General features: G+C 33.8%; 3 protein-coding genes across 6 annotated transcripts; all 3 read left to right on the forward strand.

The window, feature by feature from the left end:
- Window positions 1-714: 714 nt before the first annotated feature.
- Window positions 715-3,042, forward strand: LOC133313713 (coatomer subunit beta'-3-like). The gene is made up of 6 exons (XM_061515121.1): window positions 715-723; window positions 1,726-1,779; window positions 2,074-2,110; window positions 2,242-2,570; window positions 2,661-2,792; window positions 2,878-3,042. The coding sequence occupies exons 1-6, from the start codon at window positions 715-717 to the stop codon at window positions 3,040-3,042; spliced, it is 726 nt and encodes a 241-aa protein (XP_061371105.1).
- A 1,973-nt stretch (window positions 3,043-5,015) lies between these two features.
- LOC133313692 (protein FLX-like 3) lies at window positions 5,016-12,944 on the forward strand. 4 transcript variants are annotated; one of them, XR_009751845.1, is made up of 6 exons: window positions 5,016-5,120; window positions 5,547-6,092; window positions 6,207-6,352; window positions 6,711-6,790; window positions 6,876-7,090; window positions 11,882-12,944. XR_009751845.1 is itself a non-coding variant. In XM_061515093.1 (6 exons), the coding sequence occupies exons 2-5, from the start codon at window positions 5,557-5,559 to the stop codon at window positions 6,957-6,959; spliced, it is 846 nt and encodes a 281-aa protein (XP_061371077.1). In that variant the 5' UTR covers window positions 5,016-5,120; window positions 5,547-5,556; the 3' UTR covers window positions 6,960-6,979; window positions 11,882-12,944. The 4 variants fall into 4 exon arrangements, 2 of the variants coding, with proteins under 2 accessions (XP_061371077.1, XP_061371076.1); XR_009751846.1 differs by having other exon boundaries at window positions 6,876-7,049; XM_061515093.1 differs by having other exon boundaries at window positions 6,876-6,979.
- A 2,754-nt stretch (window positions 12,945-15,698) lies between these two features.
- Window positions 15,699-18,440, forward strand: LOC133313714 (putative F-box/FBD/LRR-repeat protein At2g05300). Its single transcript, XM_061515122.1, has 3 exons — window positions 15,699-16,889; window positions 16,989-17,198; window positions 18,146-18,440. The coding sequence occupies exons 1-3, from the start codon at window positions 15,699-15,701 to the stop codon at window positions 18,395-18,397; spliced, it is 1,653 nt and encodes a 550-aa protein (XP_061371106.1). The 3' UTR covers window positions 18,398-18,440.
- Window positions 18,441-18,792: the final 352 nt, after the last annotated feature.

The raw sequence follows: 18,792 nt of genomic DNA on the forward strand, positions 1-18,792 counted from the left end.
CAAAAATATTTTTCGTCACATATTTTTGCGTAAATATTTTTCGTCAAAAATTTTCACTGGAATTATGTTCCGTTGAAAATTTTGATGGAAATGTTTCCTGTAAAATAATTTGACGGAATTTTTTTCTGTCCAAAATTTTCGACGAAAATATATTTCGTTGAAAAGTTTGACGGAAATATTTATGTTGAAAGTTTCAACGGAATTTAGATTCTATCAAGAATTTTAACCGAATTTTTTTCCGAAAAAATTTATGTTAGTGATTATGGCCAAATCTTGTTTCGTCTCTATTTTCGACGTAATGTGATTTTTGTTAAAAATTTCGTCAATATTTTCGACGAAGTATTTTTCTTTGATAAATTATGTCAGTATTTGAGACTTTTGTAATAATGTCACATTTAAAAATGATTCGTATTTATGTAATTTTTATATTTTAATGCTAAGGATAAATATGTAATTTTAAATATTTTTTCCCGTAAACCCCCATATTGGAGGAACTTTAATTTTAAGGATAAGATGGGTTTTGGAGAATTTGGCAAAAATCCTCGGTTCCCTTCCTCCATTTTTTAAATTCACAAACAAGGGAAGGGATTAATAAAACCCTTCCCTTCCCTTCCTTCTCCTCCAAAAACCAATTCCCAAACATAACCTTAGGGGGAGGGGGGGGGGGGGGGTAATGAATCACGTGTCCTATAATGTTAGGTTAGATTTCACGTAATGTATTCGGTAAAATAAAATATACCTAAACCTTAAAAAAAAATTAGAAAATCAGATATAAGCCTATTTTTATAAGGCTTGACCTACCAACTCATATGTTGATCTATATCATATAATGTATTTTAATTAAAATAAAATAAATATTTAATATTTTTAATTAATAAAATAATAATATTTTATTTATTTTTCCTAATTCTTAAATAACTATTAAAGAATTGATAGATTTAAATAAGTTAACAGACCTTTTGATTTTTTTAATATAAGTTAGATCAAATTTATAATTTAACTTACACTAAACTAACATATTAGGTCAAACTCAAATATTTTATGGAAAAAATAAATCTTATGTTATAGGAGAATCTTAATCTCATGTCATATATACATCAAGTGTGAGACCCACTTATTAAAAAAAGAAGAAAAGCGGCACACTTTTTTATGGTGTGTATAGGAAGAGTTTGTTTTCTCATCTATATATATATATATATATATATATATATATATATATATATATATATAAAGGAAACCCATTTATTGGAAAGTCCGCTTACGTGTCACTCCCTCCTCAAGTCAGAGATTTGTGTTCACACTATATGAGATATGAAAACTTTCCTTTTTTGGTAAATCTTTAAATTAAATAAATAATTATTTTGTTTAAATTTCGAAATAAAAATTAAAAGAAAATTAAGTTAACCATTTGTGGTGGCAGACAACTCATTCAATGTCACACTTCTTTTCACATTGGAATTGCTAAGCTCTTTTAAATGCTTTATACATTGGAATTGCTCAGCTTTTTAAAAATTCGAATTATGAATTGATTTCAAATTTTGGATTTCAATTTTGAATTTTAAATTGTAATGGTGGGATGGGATTTGGAAAAATTTTGGTGGCACAGCTCATTTATTCTCTCACTGCTTTTCTTTTGTAGCCGACTTCATGCACCTGCATAAACGAATGTTTTCTACAACTGGCTGGTAGTGCAAGTACTTAGATTTAGTGTTTTTCTCATGCAAGATTCTACTGGGTTTGTATTCAGGAGCTGTTTCTATTTGGAATTATCAGACAAAGGTAAAAAATCATATGTGAAGTCTGCACTTAAGGACAATTTCTCATACAAATAAACTATATCCTTCTGACACCCGATGTCCATGTCTATTAATTTGTATGAAGAAACTGGCGTTATTCATAGTCAATTAAAGAAAAAATGAAAGAAAGAAAACCATATCTATGAAACAACAGAACTGTTAGTTGTTCTGTATCTTTCAACATCTGTATATGTCTCTCTTTTCTTGAGGTTAGTAGTAGAATTTTGAGATAATACTTCAGAGTTTATTGTTAACCTTTGTTTTGATACTATTACAGACTGAAGAGAAGTCTTTCACATTCACTGATTATCCAGGTAAATTTCACAACGAAGCACTTCGTGTTAACTATAAATTTCTGCCTTCTTCTTTGGTATAATTATACTTTTCTTCGTGTCTTATTTCCTAACTCAGTTATCTTATGTTTGTTGGGTGACAATGCTTGCAGTCAGATCGGCAAAGTTCATTGCTCGCGAAAATTGGGTTGTCGCCGCAAGTGATGACAAATATATTCGCATCTACAGTTATGACGAAGCGAGAAAGATGGGAGCATTTAAGGAACATAATGATTTTATCAGGAGTTTGGCTGTGCATCCTTCTCTGCCATATGTGGTGTCAGCTTCTGATGATAAAGCTCTAAAGTTGTGGACTTGGAGGGACTGTTGGGCTTGGTGTAAGACCGTTGAAGGGCACTCACATTATGTGATGCAAGTGGCATTTAACCCGAAGGATCGAGCTACTACATTTGCCAGTGCATCCTACGATGGCACCTTGAATGTATCATGAGTGCCCCTTAGCTACAAACTTCATGACTACACATCTTAAATTCATTAACTAGCTTTTGCTTCAATTGTCTCCTTTTTATAGATTTGGGATGTCTATAATTCAACTCCAAAATTTACCTTGTATGGACACTTGCAAGGAGTCAGTTGTGTTGATTACTTTATTAGCAATGACAAACTATATCTTTTAAGTGGTTCTGATGATTACACTGCAAAGGTTTGCATATCAATAACTCCTCAGTCTTCTTTCTCTTTGGTCTTTGAGATATTTTCCATCAAGGCCTAAATCCACATTTCAACAGGTATGGGATTATCATTCTAGAAACTATGTACAAACACTTGAAGGACATGGAAAAAGTGTTACAGCCGTGTGTGGTCATCCTGAGCTTCCTATAATAATAACAGCTTCACTGGATACTACTGTTAAAATCTGGGATGTTCTCACATACAGGTACTTCATCCCATAAACGAAACAATTTCCCTAGCAGTTCTCGTCCAAAATTACTATATTTAATGATAGACTTAAGTGTGATGGCTTTGTTCTATGATTGGATTTGGGCTAAAAGATCAGGTCCAATCAAACATAACTCAACTTGCTTCTTAAATAAAAAAAATTCTGTTTGTAATGAATTTCTACTTTCAAATACTTGACAGCATATTAGGAGATCAGTGTAAAGATAAATGGAAAACAAAATACAAAATCTTGCTTCTTAAACTAATCACCTTTCAATCATGCATAAAGAAAAGTTTGAATAAAATTATAGTTTATATAAATTGTTTAAAGTTTATCATATTATAGGAGATAAAATTATCTCGTACACACATAAAAATATATAAAATCATATGAATCCATATTAGAATAAGAGAGAAGGAGAAAAACTAGGTTCCACGTATTTTTATATGGGATCTATTTATCTCATGCAACAGAGACAAGATAGTGGGATCCGTTACTTTTTCAAAAAAAGAAAAAAATAAAAAAAATAGTGAACCCCACTACTTTGTCTCTGTTGCATGAGATAATTATTTTCCTTTATATATATATATATATGGGTTTTATAATTCTCATTCAACATGAGAATTCAAATTTTTCTACACACCCTTCGATTTTCGTGCTGACATGGGTCCTACATATAATTTTTTCTAACACACGGGTTCCACATGTTTTTTATCTCTACAACATGAGAATTGAATTCTCATTCAACATGAGAAAATCAAACCTCTATATATATATATGAGGAAAGTTATACTTACAACCTATTTTCGTTTACAACCTTTTACAACCATATCTTAACCGTTGATTTCCGCCAATCAACGGTTGTCATTTATTGTGAATAAATAATTAATTAATAAATTTGATTTACGAAAATCTTAACCGTTGATTGACGGAAATCAACGGTTAAGATATGATTGTAAGAAGTTGTAAATGAAAATAGGTTTAAGTATAACCTTCCCTTATATATATATATATATATATATATATATATATATATATATATATATATATATATATATATATTTATGGAAAAAACATCTATCCTTTTAAAGGATAGATGTTTATATCCTTTTAGATCCTAACCATTGATTTCCGTCCATCAACGGTTATAATCTATTGGGCCAAACTTAATGAGTCAAATTTATTATTAATTAATTAATAATTTTAATCCAATAAATTATAACCGTTGATGAACGGAAATCAACGGTTATGATTTGAAAGGATATAAGTTTATATCCTTTAAAATGATAGATGTTATTCCCTATATATATATATATATATATATATATATATATATGAAGGGTAAATGATTTCTCCAGTCAATGGAGATAAGTTATCTCCGGTGAACCCAAAACGACGTCGTTTTGAGGCGGAAATCAAGATATTTTTGTAATTTTAATATATTGCAGGGTTATATTAGTCTTTATTATTATAATTTTTTAATTTTATAACTCAAAACGACTTCGTTTTGAGCTCACTGGAGATAATTTTATCTCTGGTGACTGGAGAAATACTTTTTCCATATAAGAAACAATTTAATATCATAAAACATGAAAATTTTAAAACTCTTATATAAATGAGAAATGATATACTTACTACATTTTTTTTTTACTACCTGTTATTACCAAATATTAACCGTTGATTTCTGTCAATCTAACGGTTATAATTTATTACAAATTAATAATTAATTAATAAATATGACCCCATAAATTATAACCGTTAGATTGACGGAAATCAACGGTTAATATTTGATAATAACAAGTAGTAAAAAAAATAAGTAGTAAGTATAACCTCTCTCCGTATATAAATTGGGTAAATGTTGATTTGGGATGAACCTGGGCCGCAAAGGTTGTACAGGACTCAAAACCAAATGGAGTGAACATTATACGACCCAATAACAAAAAAGAATATATAATCCTTTTACGACGCCGTTTGAGTAAACAAATTGTGGGGACTGGGGAGGGTTAGTGGGATATTGGCTTCCATCGATCCTTTTATTCTCTGCGTTGTGCGTTGAGTTTGTTCGAAGACCAATTTCTCGGTTCTCTCAAGGTTCGCTTTTCTCTTCACTTTGATTCCTTTTTCTTCCCCTTTATCAATGAAATCGTGGTAGATTTCGGTTTCGTTCTCAAGCATATATTTATTTTAGATTATCTGTTTATGGATTTTTTATTTTTATTTTTGTTGCATTTTTTATTCTGTATTTTTTTTTTTTTTTGAGTTTTTTCTTATTGTGTTTGTGTACCTGTCTTGTCTTGTGATCACGTTAGGTCACCAACACAATAACTTTGATGTTTTCGATTCTAAATTTCGTGTTCGTTACTCGGCAGTCATACATGCTTCGGGAACCTCGTATGCTAATGATGCTAACAATTTGGGTCTTTCGAAATTCTCAGTGATGGTTTCATTGCTAATGCTCACTTTGTGAGAATATCAACATGATTGTAATTGTAACTGTGTCTGTGTTTTTCCTTTTAGGTCACTTGAAATGGCAGCAAGACACCGTGTTCACAGAGAACATATGAATGGCCGAAGGGGTTACCCACCGGAAGGGCCTTATGCTCGCGTGCCTCCCATGCCACGCCCGCCGATTCCTCCTCATCCGGCTCTGTTGGAAGAAGAACTTGAATTACAGCATGCGGAATTGCGGAGGCTAGTGGAAGATAACAGGAGGCTGCTTGACGACAGAATGGCATTGCAGCGAGACCTTGCAGCTGCAAAGGAGGAGCTTCATCGCATGAATCTGGCCATAGGTGATATTCGTGCCGAACAGGAGCTGCATTCAAGGGAGCTTATTGAGAAAGGCATGAAGTTGGAGTCTGACCTCAGGGCAACTGAGCCCTTAAAGAATGAGGTTATACAACTGCGAGCTGAAGTTCAGAAACTGAATAATCTCAAACAAGATCTTACAGGGAAGGTTCAGACACTCACGCAAGATGTTGCAAGGTTACAATCTGATAATCAACAAATTCCTCTGTTGAGGGGTGAGATTGATGGCATGCACCAAGAGCTAATGCGTGCTAGGTGTGTGGCTCAATTGCTAATGGGGTTTCTATTTTATATTTTCAATCCCTTTTGTGATAGGCATTTATGCATTTGTTCGCTTAAGCTGATGATAATTACATTTTTCTTTCCTAGAACCATGGTGGATTATGAAAAGAAGGCAAACATAGAGTTCATGGAACAGAGGCAGTCGATGGAGAAAAACTTGGTTTCCATGGCTCGGGAAGTTGAGAAATTACGTGCTGAGCTTGCTAGTGCTGATGGCAGACATTGGGGTGCTGGTATGACTTGTTTGTTTTGTTGTCAGTAGCATAATTTGTTATCTTTCAATAGATACATCCCTGTGTATGTATAGCAATATGTGTTGTTAGAAGAATTATGGGTGCAGGTACGGAGCATCCGATATGACATGATATGCAAATATGATGGTTGCAGCAGTATCATATGAGTATCGATATTGGATACGGATATGATATGGATACGCCACCAATCTTGGAGTATCCTTGCATCAGAGCCTAAAAACTGAAATCATTAATCGTTGTTGGAAAGCCAGCCTGGCCCATATAATTCCAGTTTACAGAGATGTTGTTCTTGTTCTCATGTTCAATTTTTTTTTTCATGTTTGCTTTATTTATGTAGGTGGGCCTTATGGAACAAAGTTTGGTAGCCCAGAGGGAGGCTTTCCAGCTCCATATTCTGATGGATATGGTGTTCACCTGGTATGTGCTTTCCTTAATTTACAAATTTATGATTTTGCACTCAATTTTTGAAGCTTTCATTTACTTTTGAAATGCTTCTGTTTAGGGTGGGGCAGAGAAAGGTCCTCTGTATGGGGCAGGCGCTGCTTCAAGGAAAGGGCATGAGAAGCTTCGCCCAAATCGTCGTTGACATTCAAGTGATTGCTGTTGGTGATGAGGCTTGCCATCTTTAGGCTTTCTGTTATCAGAATAGCTGAGATTGAGTTTGATTTCCTTCTGTGTATGCATGCCGCATCAATGGTCATTTTATCTCTAAGTTTAGTATGTTGTTAGCCCTAAACTGGCATATATATGTTTTAGTGTTGCTTTGCTGTTTTCACAGAGAAAACATTGCTGCAGTATCTCTAAGTTTAAAACTTATTATGACAGATTTCTTCAATTTATCTATGTTCTGTTGATACATTTCATGTTTCATATTGTTATTGTTGTTTTTCTTGGTTGGTTATTGCTTTAAGTTTTTCTCCTGGTTAAGACACTGCTCTATTGGTTATGAGCTGGAAAGCAGCATTACGAGTTGAGATTTTGTAACTCCCATGTGCTGAATCATGTGGGCTGAAGTTCCTATATTATGGGTTGGTCAGGCTAGCATTATTAGAAGACTCCATATAGTTATTTCGTTTCAATTGTTGCTGTCTGTGCTTCTGGTTGAAGTCCTAGCAACATGGTAAATGAGTGGTGTTGTTCAATGCATTTTATGTCAAGGTTATAAATGTGTGATTTTGGAATTAGTCTTATCTAGTGGATAGTTATTACGCTATCAGAGCAGTCATCGCACGCAGAGGAATGAGGAGCATAATTTATTTTAGGTTATACTTTCTGATTTACTTAAGTGAACAGAATGTGAAGTTGCATTTTGTTTCTTTAGGGTTAGAATGATAGATTTAAGTTTGTAACTATTCATAAGATTGGATAAACTTAGACCAGGAGTGCTGGTGATGTTGGTGGCCTGGTGGGTTTCATTTGGCAATGGCCAGTTTAGTCCTGCAACTGGTAAAGGAGGCATCCTGCACAAATTATTGGGAATACAAATTTGTGAATGACTTATGTTGCTCTTAACTTCTGGGGTGTATGAATATATAGGATGCCCATTTGTTGGAGATTAAGTTGCAAGATCTCAGTGATGAGTGGACTTTATTTTGTTTCATTCGCCGGAAAAGATGCATGCATTGAAGGTTGACTTTTGGAGTCAATATACATACCTGCACGCTGCACAAGATATTCGAGTTTGGGAATATTCAGGCATTCTTTGTTCCTTATTGCTAAGTTTCTGGTGGTAAAAACTGCTTTTTGCTGTCATGGAGGGTGGCTGGTTTAAGTGTGTTGTTGCCTTTATCTTGAAGTGGCGTTATTTATTGCGCATTTGCATTGTAATTTGTAACAATGTGTAGGGACTTGTATTTCCCTATTGAGATAATCTTGCATTCTGTCATGTTACTGTTGATTGAGGAGAACCACAAGTACAACGAATGTGGATGGAGTGGATACAGATTTAGAAGTATTTCAGTTCACTGTTTAGTCTTGCTCTAAAAAAAATTGTTTAGCTAGACCCTGGGTGATCTAAATTGGTAAATGCTATTCTGAGATTGATATCAATTACAAAGTATCATTTTTCATGAAGCTGAGTTCATGAAAGTGTTGTATTTGCTTGGCAAGATGGTAGTGTCATAGGTCTTCTATTGCTCTTACAAACTAAATATTTGAAGTGGACCGGAAATTGAATGAAGATAGGATGAGATTTAGGTATCTGCCTGGCTCTAGGATTTAAGGGGGATATTATCAGTTGTATATCCTTTTTAATCTTGAAAGAGAGAAATAACTGTCTGGTAGTGTTGTATGATTGTATCTCATACCATCACAAAGTTTATCGTTCTTTATATCGGTCGAGGTGCGGAAATCTCATGGATCAAGATCCTCCATGATGCTCAAGATTCTCGTATGTTGCTAGTATCACTGTGGAAGAGAAAGCTTTCGACCTGCATTATGTCTGAAGGCCAGCTGTTGATCTGAAGCCCCATAGGCAAGTATTCTGCTTCTCTTTCTTGGTCTGAATGATGTAACAAATATAGAACTTTCTATATGTTACCCTGCTGATTACAATCATATAAGGTTTAGTATGCTACTTAATATGAAACTTAATTGTTGCAGACCTGAATCAGGTTATAGGGTTAGATCATCTTCAGATTTTGTTTCTACTGATGTCATCTAAACAGAAAATTTAATATAATGGTCTGTATTTAAAATCTGAATTCAATCATTAGTAGTACGTTTAATGTTAGCTTTCAATGCATTTTATTTAATATCTATAGAACTGTCATGAACAAACTCTCCAAAAAGCTTAAGCTTTTAGGTGAAGACACATGAATGGTTTTATATTATATCTCCGATAATCCCTTTCACGCAATAGTCTTTTGGGTTTGAAGTATGAACAATGATTAGTTCACCTACCTTGTACTAAATTCAATTTTTTATTATATGAACGGGGGTAGAAGGATGAAAACTCTAGACCACTTGCGTGAGACTTAGATGAAAACCATGGAAATAAAGGGAGATTAAAGGGGAGAACCACAAACATAAAGCACATTCTCAATAGAGAAGGAGGGAATGAGATGGACGGTGCCAATCCCTTCGGATTGTATATGGGAGCCATTAGCTAAGGTGATAGTGAGCAAATAGCCAGATGTAGAGAAGGAGGTGAATAGTGACATATTATGAGAGATATGATTAATGGAACTAGATTTAAGAACCCAAGGACCAAGGGATTGCCACTGAGACATACCAACGAAAAGGGCTGTGGAATTGTAGGCTTTTTGGACCTTAAACCATTTTAGGAAGGCATCAACAATTATAGGAGGTTGTGACAAACATGCCTAGGCAAGGTTGGCAATGCAAGGAGGGTGGCCATGAAGATCCCAACAATTATCAACGGGGTGGTTGCATTGAGGACAAGGTTTGCTGGACATATGGCCACGACGAGAACTCATGGACAAAAGCTTAAAGGAAAAAGAGGCAAGTCAGGCTTAGAGGATGCTTGGACGGGATTCAGAGAAGGAGTACCAAGTAGTGTTCAAAGCTAGGATAATGGGTGAGCTCAAAATCAAATCGCGATTGACAGGATACTCCGGAAGCAAACCATAAAGGGCCAATCACATGAAAAACATACTTCACTGCTAAAGTACCTGTCTAGGTATCTCTGGGGTAGGAGCTTATTGAAGTCATGAAAGTCTCATGAATCTTCCCCGAATAAGTAGACATATGGCCATCAAACTGCCGCTATGACATCGTAAGGTTATGACAAACCCCATAAAGGTGCTAAGTATCACTAGTGTAAAAGACCTTGGCCTATTGTCAAATAGACTCGCAAGTGGCATTAGCTCGAAAGATCTACTTCGAAGATATGTGAATAGTGGGTTTGATGATGATGCACATTTTTGCATCAATCTTAGTCCATCTAGGACGCTCAGTGGCAGGCACAAAGCCAACATTGGTGGTGAGGTGATCTATGTAGTTTTGTCCAATAAGCTAAAGTTTAATGTCGGAAGCCTAGGTGTCATAAATAGTACCATCCAACTTGTCAGTAGAGAGGAGCCTTAGTATTCAAAACATCCATAGAAGAGACAAGGGGAGAAGATTCAGATATGGGTCACATGAGGCAGTGGAGAAGAAGGCTGGACGGGACCAGATTAGATAAGAGAAGGGTCTGTGCATGCTGGACATGCAATAAACAATGCGAGACAAAGACTGGGACCCTTCCAAATGGACTTTGAAGGGGGCGGCGAGTACAAAATAGGGCGGATCCGGGAATATATTTGGATGAACTCACGTATACCAAACACGGCTTGAAATAGGACTCCACGTGCTGCCACATGTGGCGGAATAAGTGAAGGGACGGGGGGCCATAGACAAGAAAATGCACGCGTGGGTGTGATCGGAGGTTGGAGGACGCACATCAAATTCAGGGGTTGCCGGCTGGAATAGTTGTTGTCGGTGACATATAGTGGTTGGAAAATGGATGGACGGTGGTTAGAAAACTACGTGCTGACTGCCGGAAGGACAACGATGAGAAACTGAAGTGAAGACATGGGTTTTGGAAAATTTGTCACCTGTGGGCAACGGGTGCCCTTGGTTGGCACGAAATAGGGTTTTCTCTCGTCAGGATTTGGATACCATGTCATGAACCAACTTTCCCAAAAGCTTAAGCTCTTAGGTGAGGATACATGAATGATTTTATATTCATCTCTAACAATAACCAATATCTTCTATGGGCCAAATGATTCGTCAAGTACTTGGAGCTGTCTGAAGTTGTAGGGTGGAAATCCTTCTGTACATGCTATTTCTATAGGTTTCTATTGTTATTAGACTTCTAATATGGCAAAGGAAAATTGAGATCTTGATTTGTATACATAAAAAATCTGGATAACAATTAAATCATCCCATATTGTTAATTGCTTCTGGATTTGCCTGATCACCTAGTTAACTTGGATGCATATGTAGCTAAAGTTGAGTTCTTACTGAAGGACATTAAGCTGGGTTTAGATTATTTAGGTTGTGTTTTAGTTATTATTGCTGATTTGAACATGAATTTTATGACTTGGAATCATAACTCTCTCTGGAATAAGCTTGATTGTAATAGTATTAAGTGGAAAAGATGAATGGTTAGTTTCCCTGGTGAGATAAAGGTCTTAGGGTTACCTATAATAATTTGGTTTCCACCTAGATAGAAAAATACCAGAATTCATTTCTTTTTTACAAGAACATAAGCAATTAACCTTATGAATCTTGAGGTTTCTGGTAATACTCTATCAGGGTGATGGATGCTAGCAGTCTTGTGTGTTGCATACTTAGTACTCATAATTTTGAACAAGATTTGTTCACTTATCATACAAACGGTCATTTTATTTTGTTTTGATACTGCTATTTCTATAGAATATAGCATTTAGAAGAATGTTCTTGCATTTGTCTTTTATTATGATTTTTTTTCATGGATTTCTTTCCCGCTGAACTTTGTATACATATTTATATTTCTACCTAACGTTATATTTATTATGGTTGCAGATGAAAGACTGGGAATCTTGTTCGGGTCTGAAAAGTAAGGAAAAATTCCCGTATATGTCTTTTGATCATAGTGTTGTGAGATTTTGAGGAACACGAGTAGGTTCCTTGTTATTTCAAAATGCAAAATGGAATGATGCTTATTGTGGGCTTAAGAATGGTTGATCGCATGTGAACGGATAAATTTTACCTAGCTGTGATGGATCAAGAAAACATGTTAGTCTGCCTTTGTTGTGTTGGATCATATTATTGAGAGACCGGGAATGAAAGCATTGTTGGTACGCATGGATTGTTACGGACTTACAAATGGCTACAATTTTAGTTTGCTAGATGGATCGTGAATCCCTGCTTGAAATGTTGCATGCCGTTTTGTGAAATAAGGGATGCCTCGGTAAGATATCTTGACGAATTGTTCAGTTCAGTCCTCAAACTTAATATTGTTTCTTCGCACACACTACAAATTTTCAAAGCCGAGCCAGGCAAAGCCTCTTCTACCCTCGTTTTTTTACCATCAGGTTTTGGCTTTAAACCTGTAAATAGTTGTGTTAACAATTGTTTGCACGCCTTTTATTTCTTCTAATTGTCTGTGATGTTATTAAATTATATTTAGATGTGTAGAATAAAATCGATGTGAACCCTATACACATCACATTGAATTGGGAATGAATGTATCCAACAGTACTCAAATAACCGATTAATTAATGGGATATGTTTTTTTTATGTTGCATGAAACAAATTGTCTCATGCAACATTTGTCTCATGCAACATACAAAAAGTGAGTAGGACTCACTTTTTTCTTTTCTCTCTCTTCATTTTAGTGGGTCTCACTCACTTTTTTATGTGTTGCAACATGAGAAAAATATTTCCCTTAATTAATATGGCAAAGGACTCGAGGTCATCATTCGAGTGGTCCTCCTTGGCGTATCTTGGTTATGATCAAAGAGCTTCTCAGCAGGAGTTGAGAGGCTATTTACCAGCATACTTTTAGGGTTTAGCTGGGTTGGTCATGGTTCTGCTACTGGTTTCTAATTTTAGATTCACTTCCCCTTTATGTTTACATTTTCCGATTCCTTTATGATTGATTGTACTGGTGTTGCTTTTGATCTTGTGATTGTGATTTAGTTGTGATTGGGCTAGATATTCGTTTATTATACAAAAAAGAAGAGATAGGTTATTTTACTTATCATTTTTTCTGCCTACTTTTGCCTATCATCTTATAACACCGTTAGATTAGAATTTCAATTACATTTTTCATTTCTCTTTCTTATTGAGATTATGATCTAACGGTATTAAAAGGCGGTAGGTAAAGGTAGGCAGAAAAAATAATAGGTAGAATAACCTATTCCCAAAAGAAATCATATTTTTACTATAATTTAATTTTGTTGCTTATCAATGTTAAAAATAAAATAAAATTCGTATATATAATTATGTGTTGTCACATCATTCGATAAAGTTAATATTTATACATTTGTTAACATAGTTAGATTTATTAGACTAGATGGGCTGATAATATAAACAAATTTTATATTAATATTGTATTAGTGTTAAACTTAGTTAGCTTATCTTTCATCGTTTTAATTATTTTACTATATAAATTATTATTTCAATTAATTATATTCATAATGGTCCGAATGAAATGTAATCTTCGTACCACCCAAATTTTGTCAAATGTACGTACATACGCGCGCTATGAAGTAGACTTTTGTAAGATTAATCCCCATTCAGCGAATTAACTAGCCCAGGCATAAACAATCAAGTGTGGTGATAAACTGGAGTTTGTTGTAGTAGTATCGAATTTGAGTCTTGGTACATAGTTGTATTAAATATTTGATCGCGAGAGTTTTGTTAGTCTTCTTGTAGTGCCTAATTCAAATCAAATTAATCTAGGATGAATTTTTTTAAAAAATAAGATTAAAGTTCAAATATTAAAAAAATTATTAAAGGGATTTTTTTAATGGTAACAGTTCTTGAGAATTTAGTCTCGCAACAACTTGAGGATTTTTTTAATGGGTTTGTTTTTCCTGCAGTTATTATAGATAAGTTATATGCAATAAGCCTAATACGACATCGTTTTGGGTAAAAATCATGGTATTTTTGTAATTTTAATTTATTTCAGGGTTATAATAGTCTTTATATTTATAATTTTTTAAGATTTCAATAACAAAATGTCGTTTTGGGAATAAATGCAGTAACTGCAGAAATATTTTTTTCAATATCTTATCTTAAAAAAAACCTTTCAAGCATTTAAAGGTGAGACTTGAGCTTTTAGTAAATATCTAAATCATGAAACTATAGGAAAAACTTTAAGATTTGTTTTATAATAAGAAATACTCCTAAGCCTTTTTTTAAATAGTAATACCATTTGAAATTACTTGTTTGTCTCAGTTAAAATTATATTTTATTAAATAACACCGTATTTATTTTGTCTATTCATGTCGGTTTTGGCCCAGGTGTCTAAATTATGAACCATCGTCCTTCCTTTGCTCTTCCTTTTTATGGTTTTTATAATTAAAACACTGAGACTTTTCTGAGATCAAAGATGAAGTGTTATGCATAATGTGTTGCCATATCATTTGATAAAGTTAATATTTAGTTTTGTTAACCTAGTTAAAATCATAAATAAGATGTTAACACAAGAAGGAATGACAATATAAACAAATTTTGTATTAATATGTATTAGAATTAAACTTTGTTAGCTATCCTTCATTATTTTAATTATTTTAATATGTAAATTATTATTTCAGTTAATTATATTCATAAGGGGCCGGATTAAATGCAATATTCGTACCACCTAAATTTCTTCATAGTGTCACACTCGCCATTAAGTAGACTTTTATAAGATTAATTCCCAATCCAACAGTACCAATTAAGTGTGGAGATAAATTAGTTATATTAGAGAAAAGATAATAATCATTAAAAAAATCGTAACAGTTCTGGAGAATTTAGTTTACAATAATTTGAAACGGAAAAAAAAAATCAAGCATTTAAATATGAGATTTGTGCTTCAGAGTAAATATTTGAAACTTAAAACCGCAGATAAAAGTTTTAAAGTATATATCCCAACAGTTTCCAATTAAATCGGTTGCTGGGGCGGTGCGATTCTAATTTAATAGCAATTGCTAGTAATACTAAGGATAAAGATAAGTTATCAACTTATCTTGCTTAAATTCAAAATTACATTATTTTGAATATAAAGTAAAATATTTTTATAATTTTAATATATTACAGTTATATTAATCTTTATCATTATAATTTCATAATTTTATAACCCAAAACTACTCATTTTAAACTCATTATAGACAATTTTATATCTATTTGACAGCATAAATAATTTTCCCTAATGCACAAAGATAAACATTATTTGTTTAAAATATGAGAAAAATGTTTGTCATTTTAAATAACAGAAAAATATATTATTTTGAGAGAGATACAGATACAGATACAAAAAATTTGAATTTTAAATTAAAAAAAACTACTCACTTTTTTTGTGTCTATCTCTCTCTTAAAATGACATAACTTACTTCCTTGACAAACACTGAACCATTAAAATATATATTTCCTTCCGCCGCCGGTTTTCTCCGTGTGTGTGTCCTCTTGTTCTAATTTCTCGTATTCTTCTTGCTTATAATATAACCACCATAATGGTTTTGGGTGTTGAGGATCGATTTTACTTTTTTGTTTCGTCTTCCCCTTTTTCCGTTTTCTTGTGAGCTTTATCTACTTAATTGAAACCAACTTGCCAATTAGTGGGAACAACCAAAGATATAAAGGGAGAGAACCCTTTTCTTGTGATCTCAACATTGTGATTCCAATGAAAAGAATGGTGGAAGGGTCATTGGGGTGTCAAAAGGATGATGAAGATATCAATGAGAGTGATGGTGATATGATAACAAAGTTGCCAGACCCCATTTTGCAGCACATCCTTCTATTCTTACCAACAGCTGATGCTGCCCGCATGAGCACTGTCTCAAAGAATTGGCGTAACCTTTGGAATTCACTCTCTGTGTTGCAATTCTCCTTCAATGAGAATACTCAGAGTCAGAGTCTCGAAGAGTTCATGTCTTGGGTTGATGATTCATTGTCCACACTACGATCCCTAGAGGAAAAGGCAATCATTCATAGCTTCATATTGGACTTGAACTTGGTTGAAGTAAGACACCCCTTTTACAACAATGGTATGCACTGCATGACTATTATTGATTTCATCAATGATTGGATCAATTTGGTTCTGAAAAACTGTGTCAAACATTTGAAACTAGTTCTTTCAAACATAATGTACACTCTGCCTCTGGTAATTTTTTCTTCAAAATACTTACTCACATTACATATAGAGGGCTGTTCTATCCGTAGAGAATCATCATTTCCTATTGATCATGCACCATTTAATTGCCTTAAAGAGCTAGCTTTGTTGAGGGTTGAAGCAAGTAGTTATATTGTTGAGAAGATCCTATCTTTCTCCCCGTTACTTGAGAAAGTTGTTTTCAAAGAAATTGGTAGGATGGGATCCCTTAGAATTTGCAACCTTCCCCGGCTTATTTATGTTGAAGTTGAACAAAAACTTGATGAAAGGCTTGTGATTGAAGCACCAAATCTTCGTACCCTCATCTTACGATTAAATGGGTCAGTTAATGTGTATGTTTCTGATTGTGTCACATGGTCTAGTAAATACGGATCAAAATTTGTTTTTGAACATCCCCGTTTGGAGATTTTGGACCTGTGCTTCTACATATGTACTAGGATAAAGGTTGCGTGTTCTCATCTTAGAAATATGTCCTTGTCAAACAAGGGTCATGAAAGACCACTGGAGATTGAGGTTGATGCCCAAAAACTTGAGCAGCTCAATTATGAAGGTTATGTTATTCCAACTTTTAATGGTATGGAATCTCTTGTAAAACCATCTGTCACACTCAAACTACTTCTTGGAGGTCGCCCTGGTCTTGATGTTGCTGTGAGGAGTTGTATTGAGATGTTCAACCAACCAATGGTGCATTTAAGTTATCTTTATGGACAGGTATACTTTCACAAAATTATATATTATGTATTTATGTTGATGTCTTATTTGAAGTTTGTGAATATTCGAGTGTTCTTAATTTTTTGGTTTTTCAACTAGTGTTTCAAAGCACAGGAGATTCTCTGGCCAGGGCAAGTACAACAAGTACAATTTGATTCTCCACCTCCCAAAGTTAAATTCCTGAAGTGGTCTCTTGGCTCATTAACTCCTGCATATGCTTATCCATACCTTTTAGATGGATCACTTTGCAGTTGTCATCCAGCTATTCTACGTGTAGAAACACTTCCCAGAAACAGGGAATTCATAAAGGTAATATGAAAACCAATTTCATTTTTTAGAGTAAACACAGACTAAAATATTGAACAAAATATGTTGACCTCAATTGAAATCTGTTAAAACTTAAAATTACGTTGGCTTGATTTGAAGTTGTAAGAAAATTTAGTTACCTCATTCTGCATGTGTATATATATATAATATATATATATATATATATATATATATATATATATATATATAAATTTTTTCATTCTTATTTGTTTTTCATATTGAAAAACGAATAAGAAAGGACCACCCCTACAGTATCGTCACCGCAGTAGAGTTTAACTACCAAGTTTGAACTCAGCTTCACCTCATTATCATTCGTTTCGTCAAACCCTATATGATAATAATCTTTATGATAATAATCTTTAATTTAGAAAGAAAACAGAAACCTAATAAAATAAGAAAGCGAAAGAATCCACTGCCAATTCGAATGAACACTTGATCCATGCCCCCAAATACCAAAGAAAGAAAGGGGTAGTAATAAGTCATATAAAACAAGTGGATTCATGATAAAACCCCACAATGTTCGGTTTTTTATTACCCATTTTTTTTAGGGGAGTCCTTATTATTAGCTATTCTCCATTATGTTATGGGGTGGCGATAAATGTGAAGAAGAAAGAGTATATTGATAAAGTTAACTAACATTTATCTTTCTCTCTCTTCTTGAGATTCTGATCTAACGATGTTGGAGGGTGGTAGACAATGGTAGGCAGAAAAAATGATAGATAGAATAATCTATCCCTATATATATATGTATATATGTATATATATATATATATATATATATATATGTTTTTCGCATGTATAGAATTGTGCAGAAGGATTTTTTAAAAGGAAGGTTACAATAATTTATTATACTAGAGGGGAAATCAATTAAATACATCAGTTTTCGGTAGCTTCTGATGTAACTGTGTTTAATTTTTATGAACTTGCAGTTCCTTTGTCATGAATTACTTGAAAGAGAAGAAAACCCTGCCTGCTGTGAAGATGAAACTGGTTTCAGATGCTGGAGACATTACTTGAAGGATGTTCATGTTGAGATTCAAAGCCAGTCTGAAACTAAGCCAAAGCCGTACACAAGTAATGCTTTGATGGAAGTATTGAAGTATATTGATACATCAAAGGAATTTCAGTTTAGCATGAACTGGTTACCAAATTTAATGTCACCGTTTTTTCTTTTCTTTTAGAGCAGGTCCGTCTTGGCAACTTTCTCCATTCAGTCCATTGATAAATGTCAATTTTTTTTCACTTAAATCATTATATTATTAGACAGATAGCAATACAGAAATAAATACGTTAAATGCCCGCGTTGAAGCATTCAATTATCCTGCACCTACGCGCTATTTTATAATGACAGCAACATAGACTTAGTGGCATATACGTTGGGAGAAGTTGAGGAATTGCATGTTCAAAGATTCAATCTTGGCTTACAAAATTTTTTTCTGTTTGAATTGCATGTTCAAACAAAATATGCATATGTTGATGTAATCTTTAACTATATATCATGTTAGAAGAAAGGTGGAGGAGGATATAAACTGCTAGACAGTAATTCTGTATAACAACCTAATGAATTGAACTTGAG

The sequence above is a fragment of the Gastrolobium bilobum genome, unplaced genomic scaffold, assembly GCF_033153095.1.
Source record: "Gastrolobium bilobum isolate Gb01-03AN ecotype WA unplaced genomic scaffold, APGP_CSIRO_Gbil_v1 utg18832, whole genome shotgun sequence".
NCBI lineage: Eukaryota > Viridiplantae > Streptophyta > Magnoliopsida > Fabales > Fabaceae > Gastrolobium > Gastrolobium bilobum.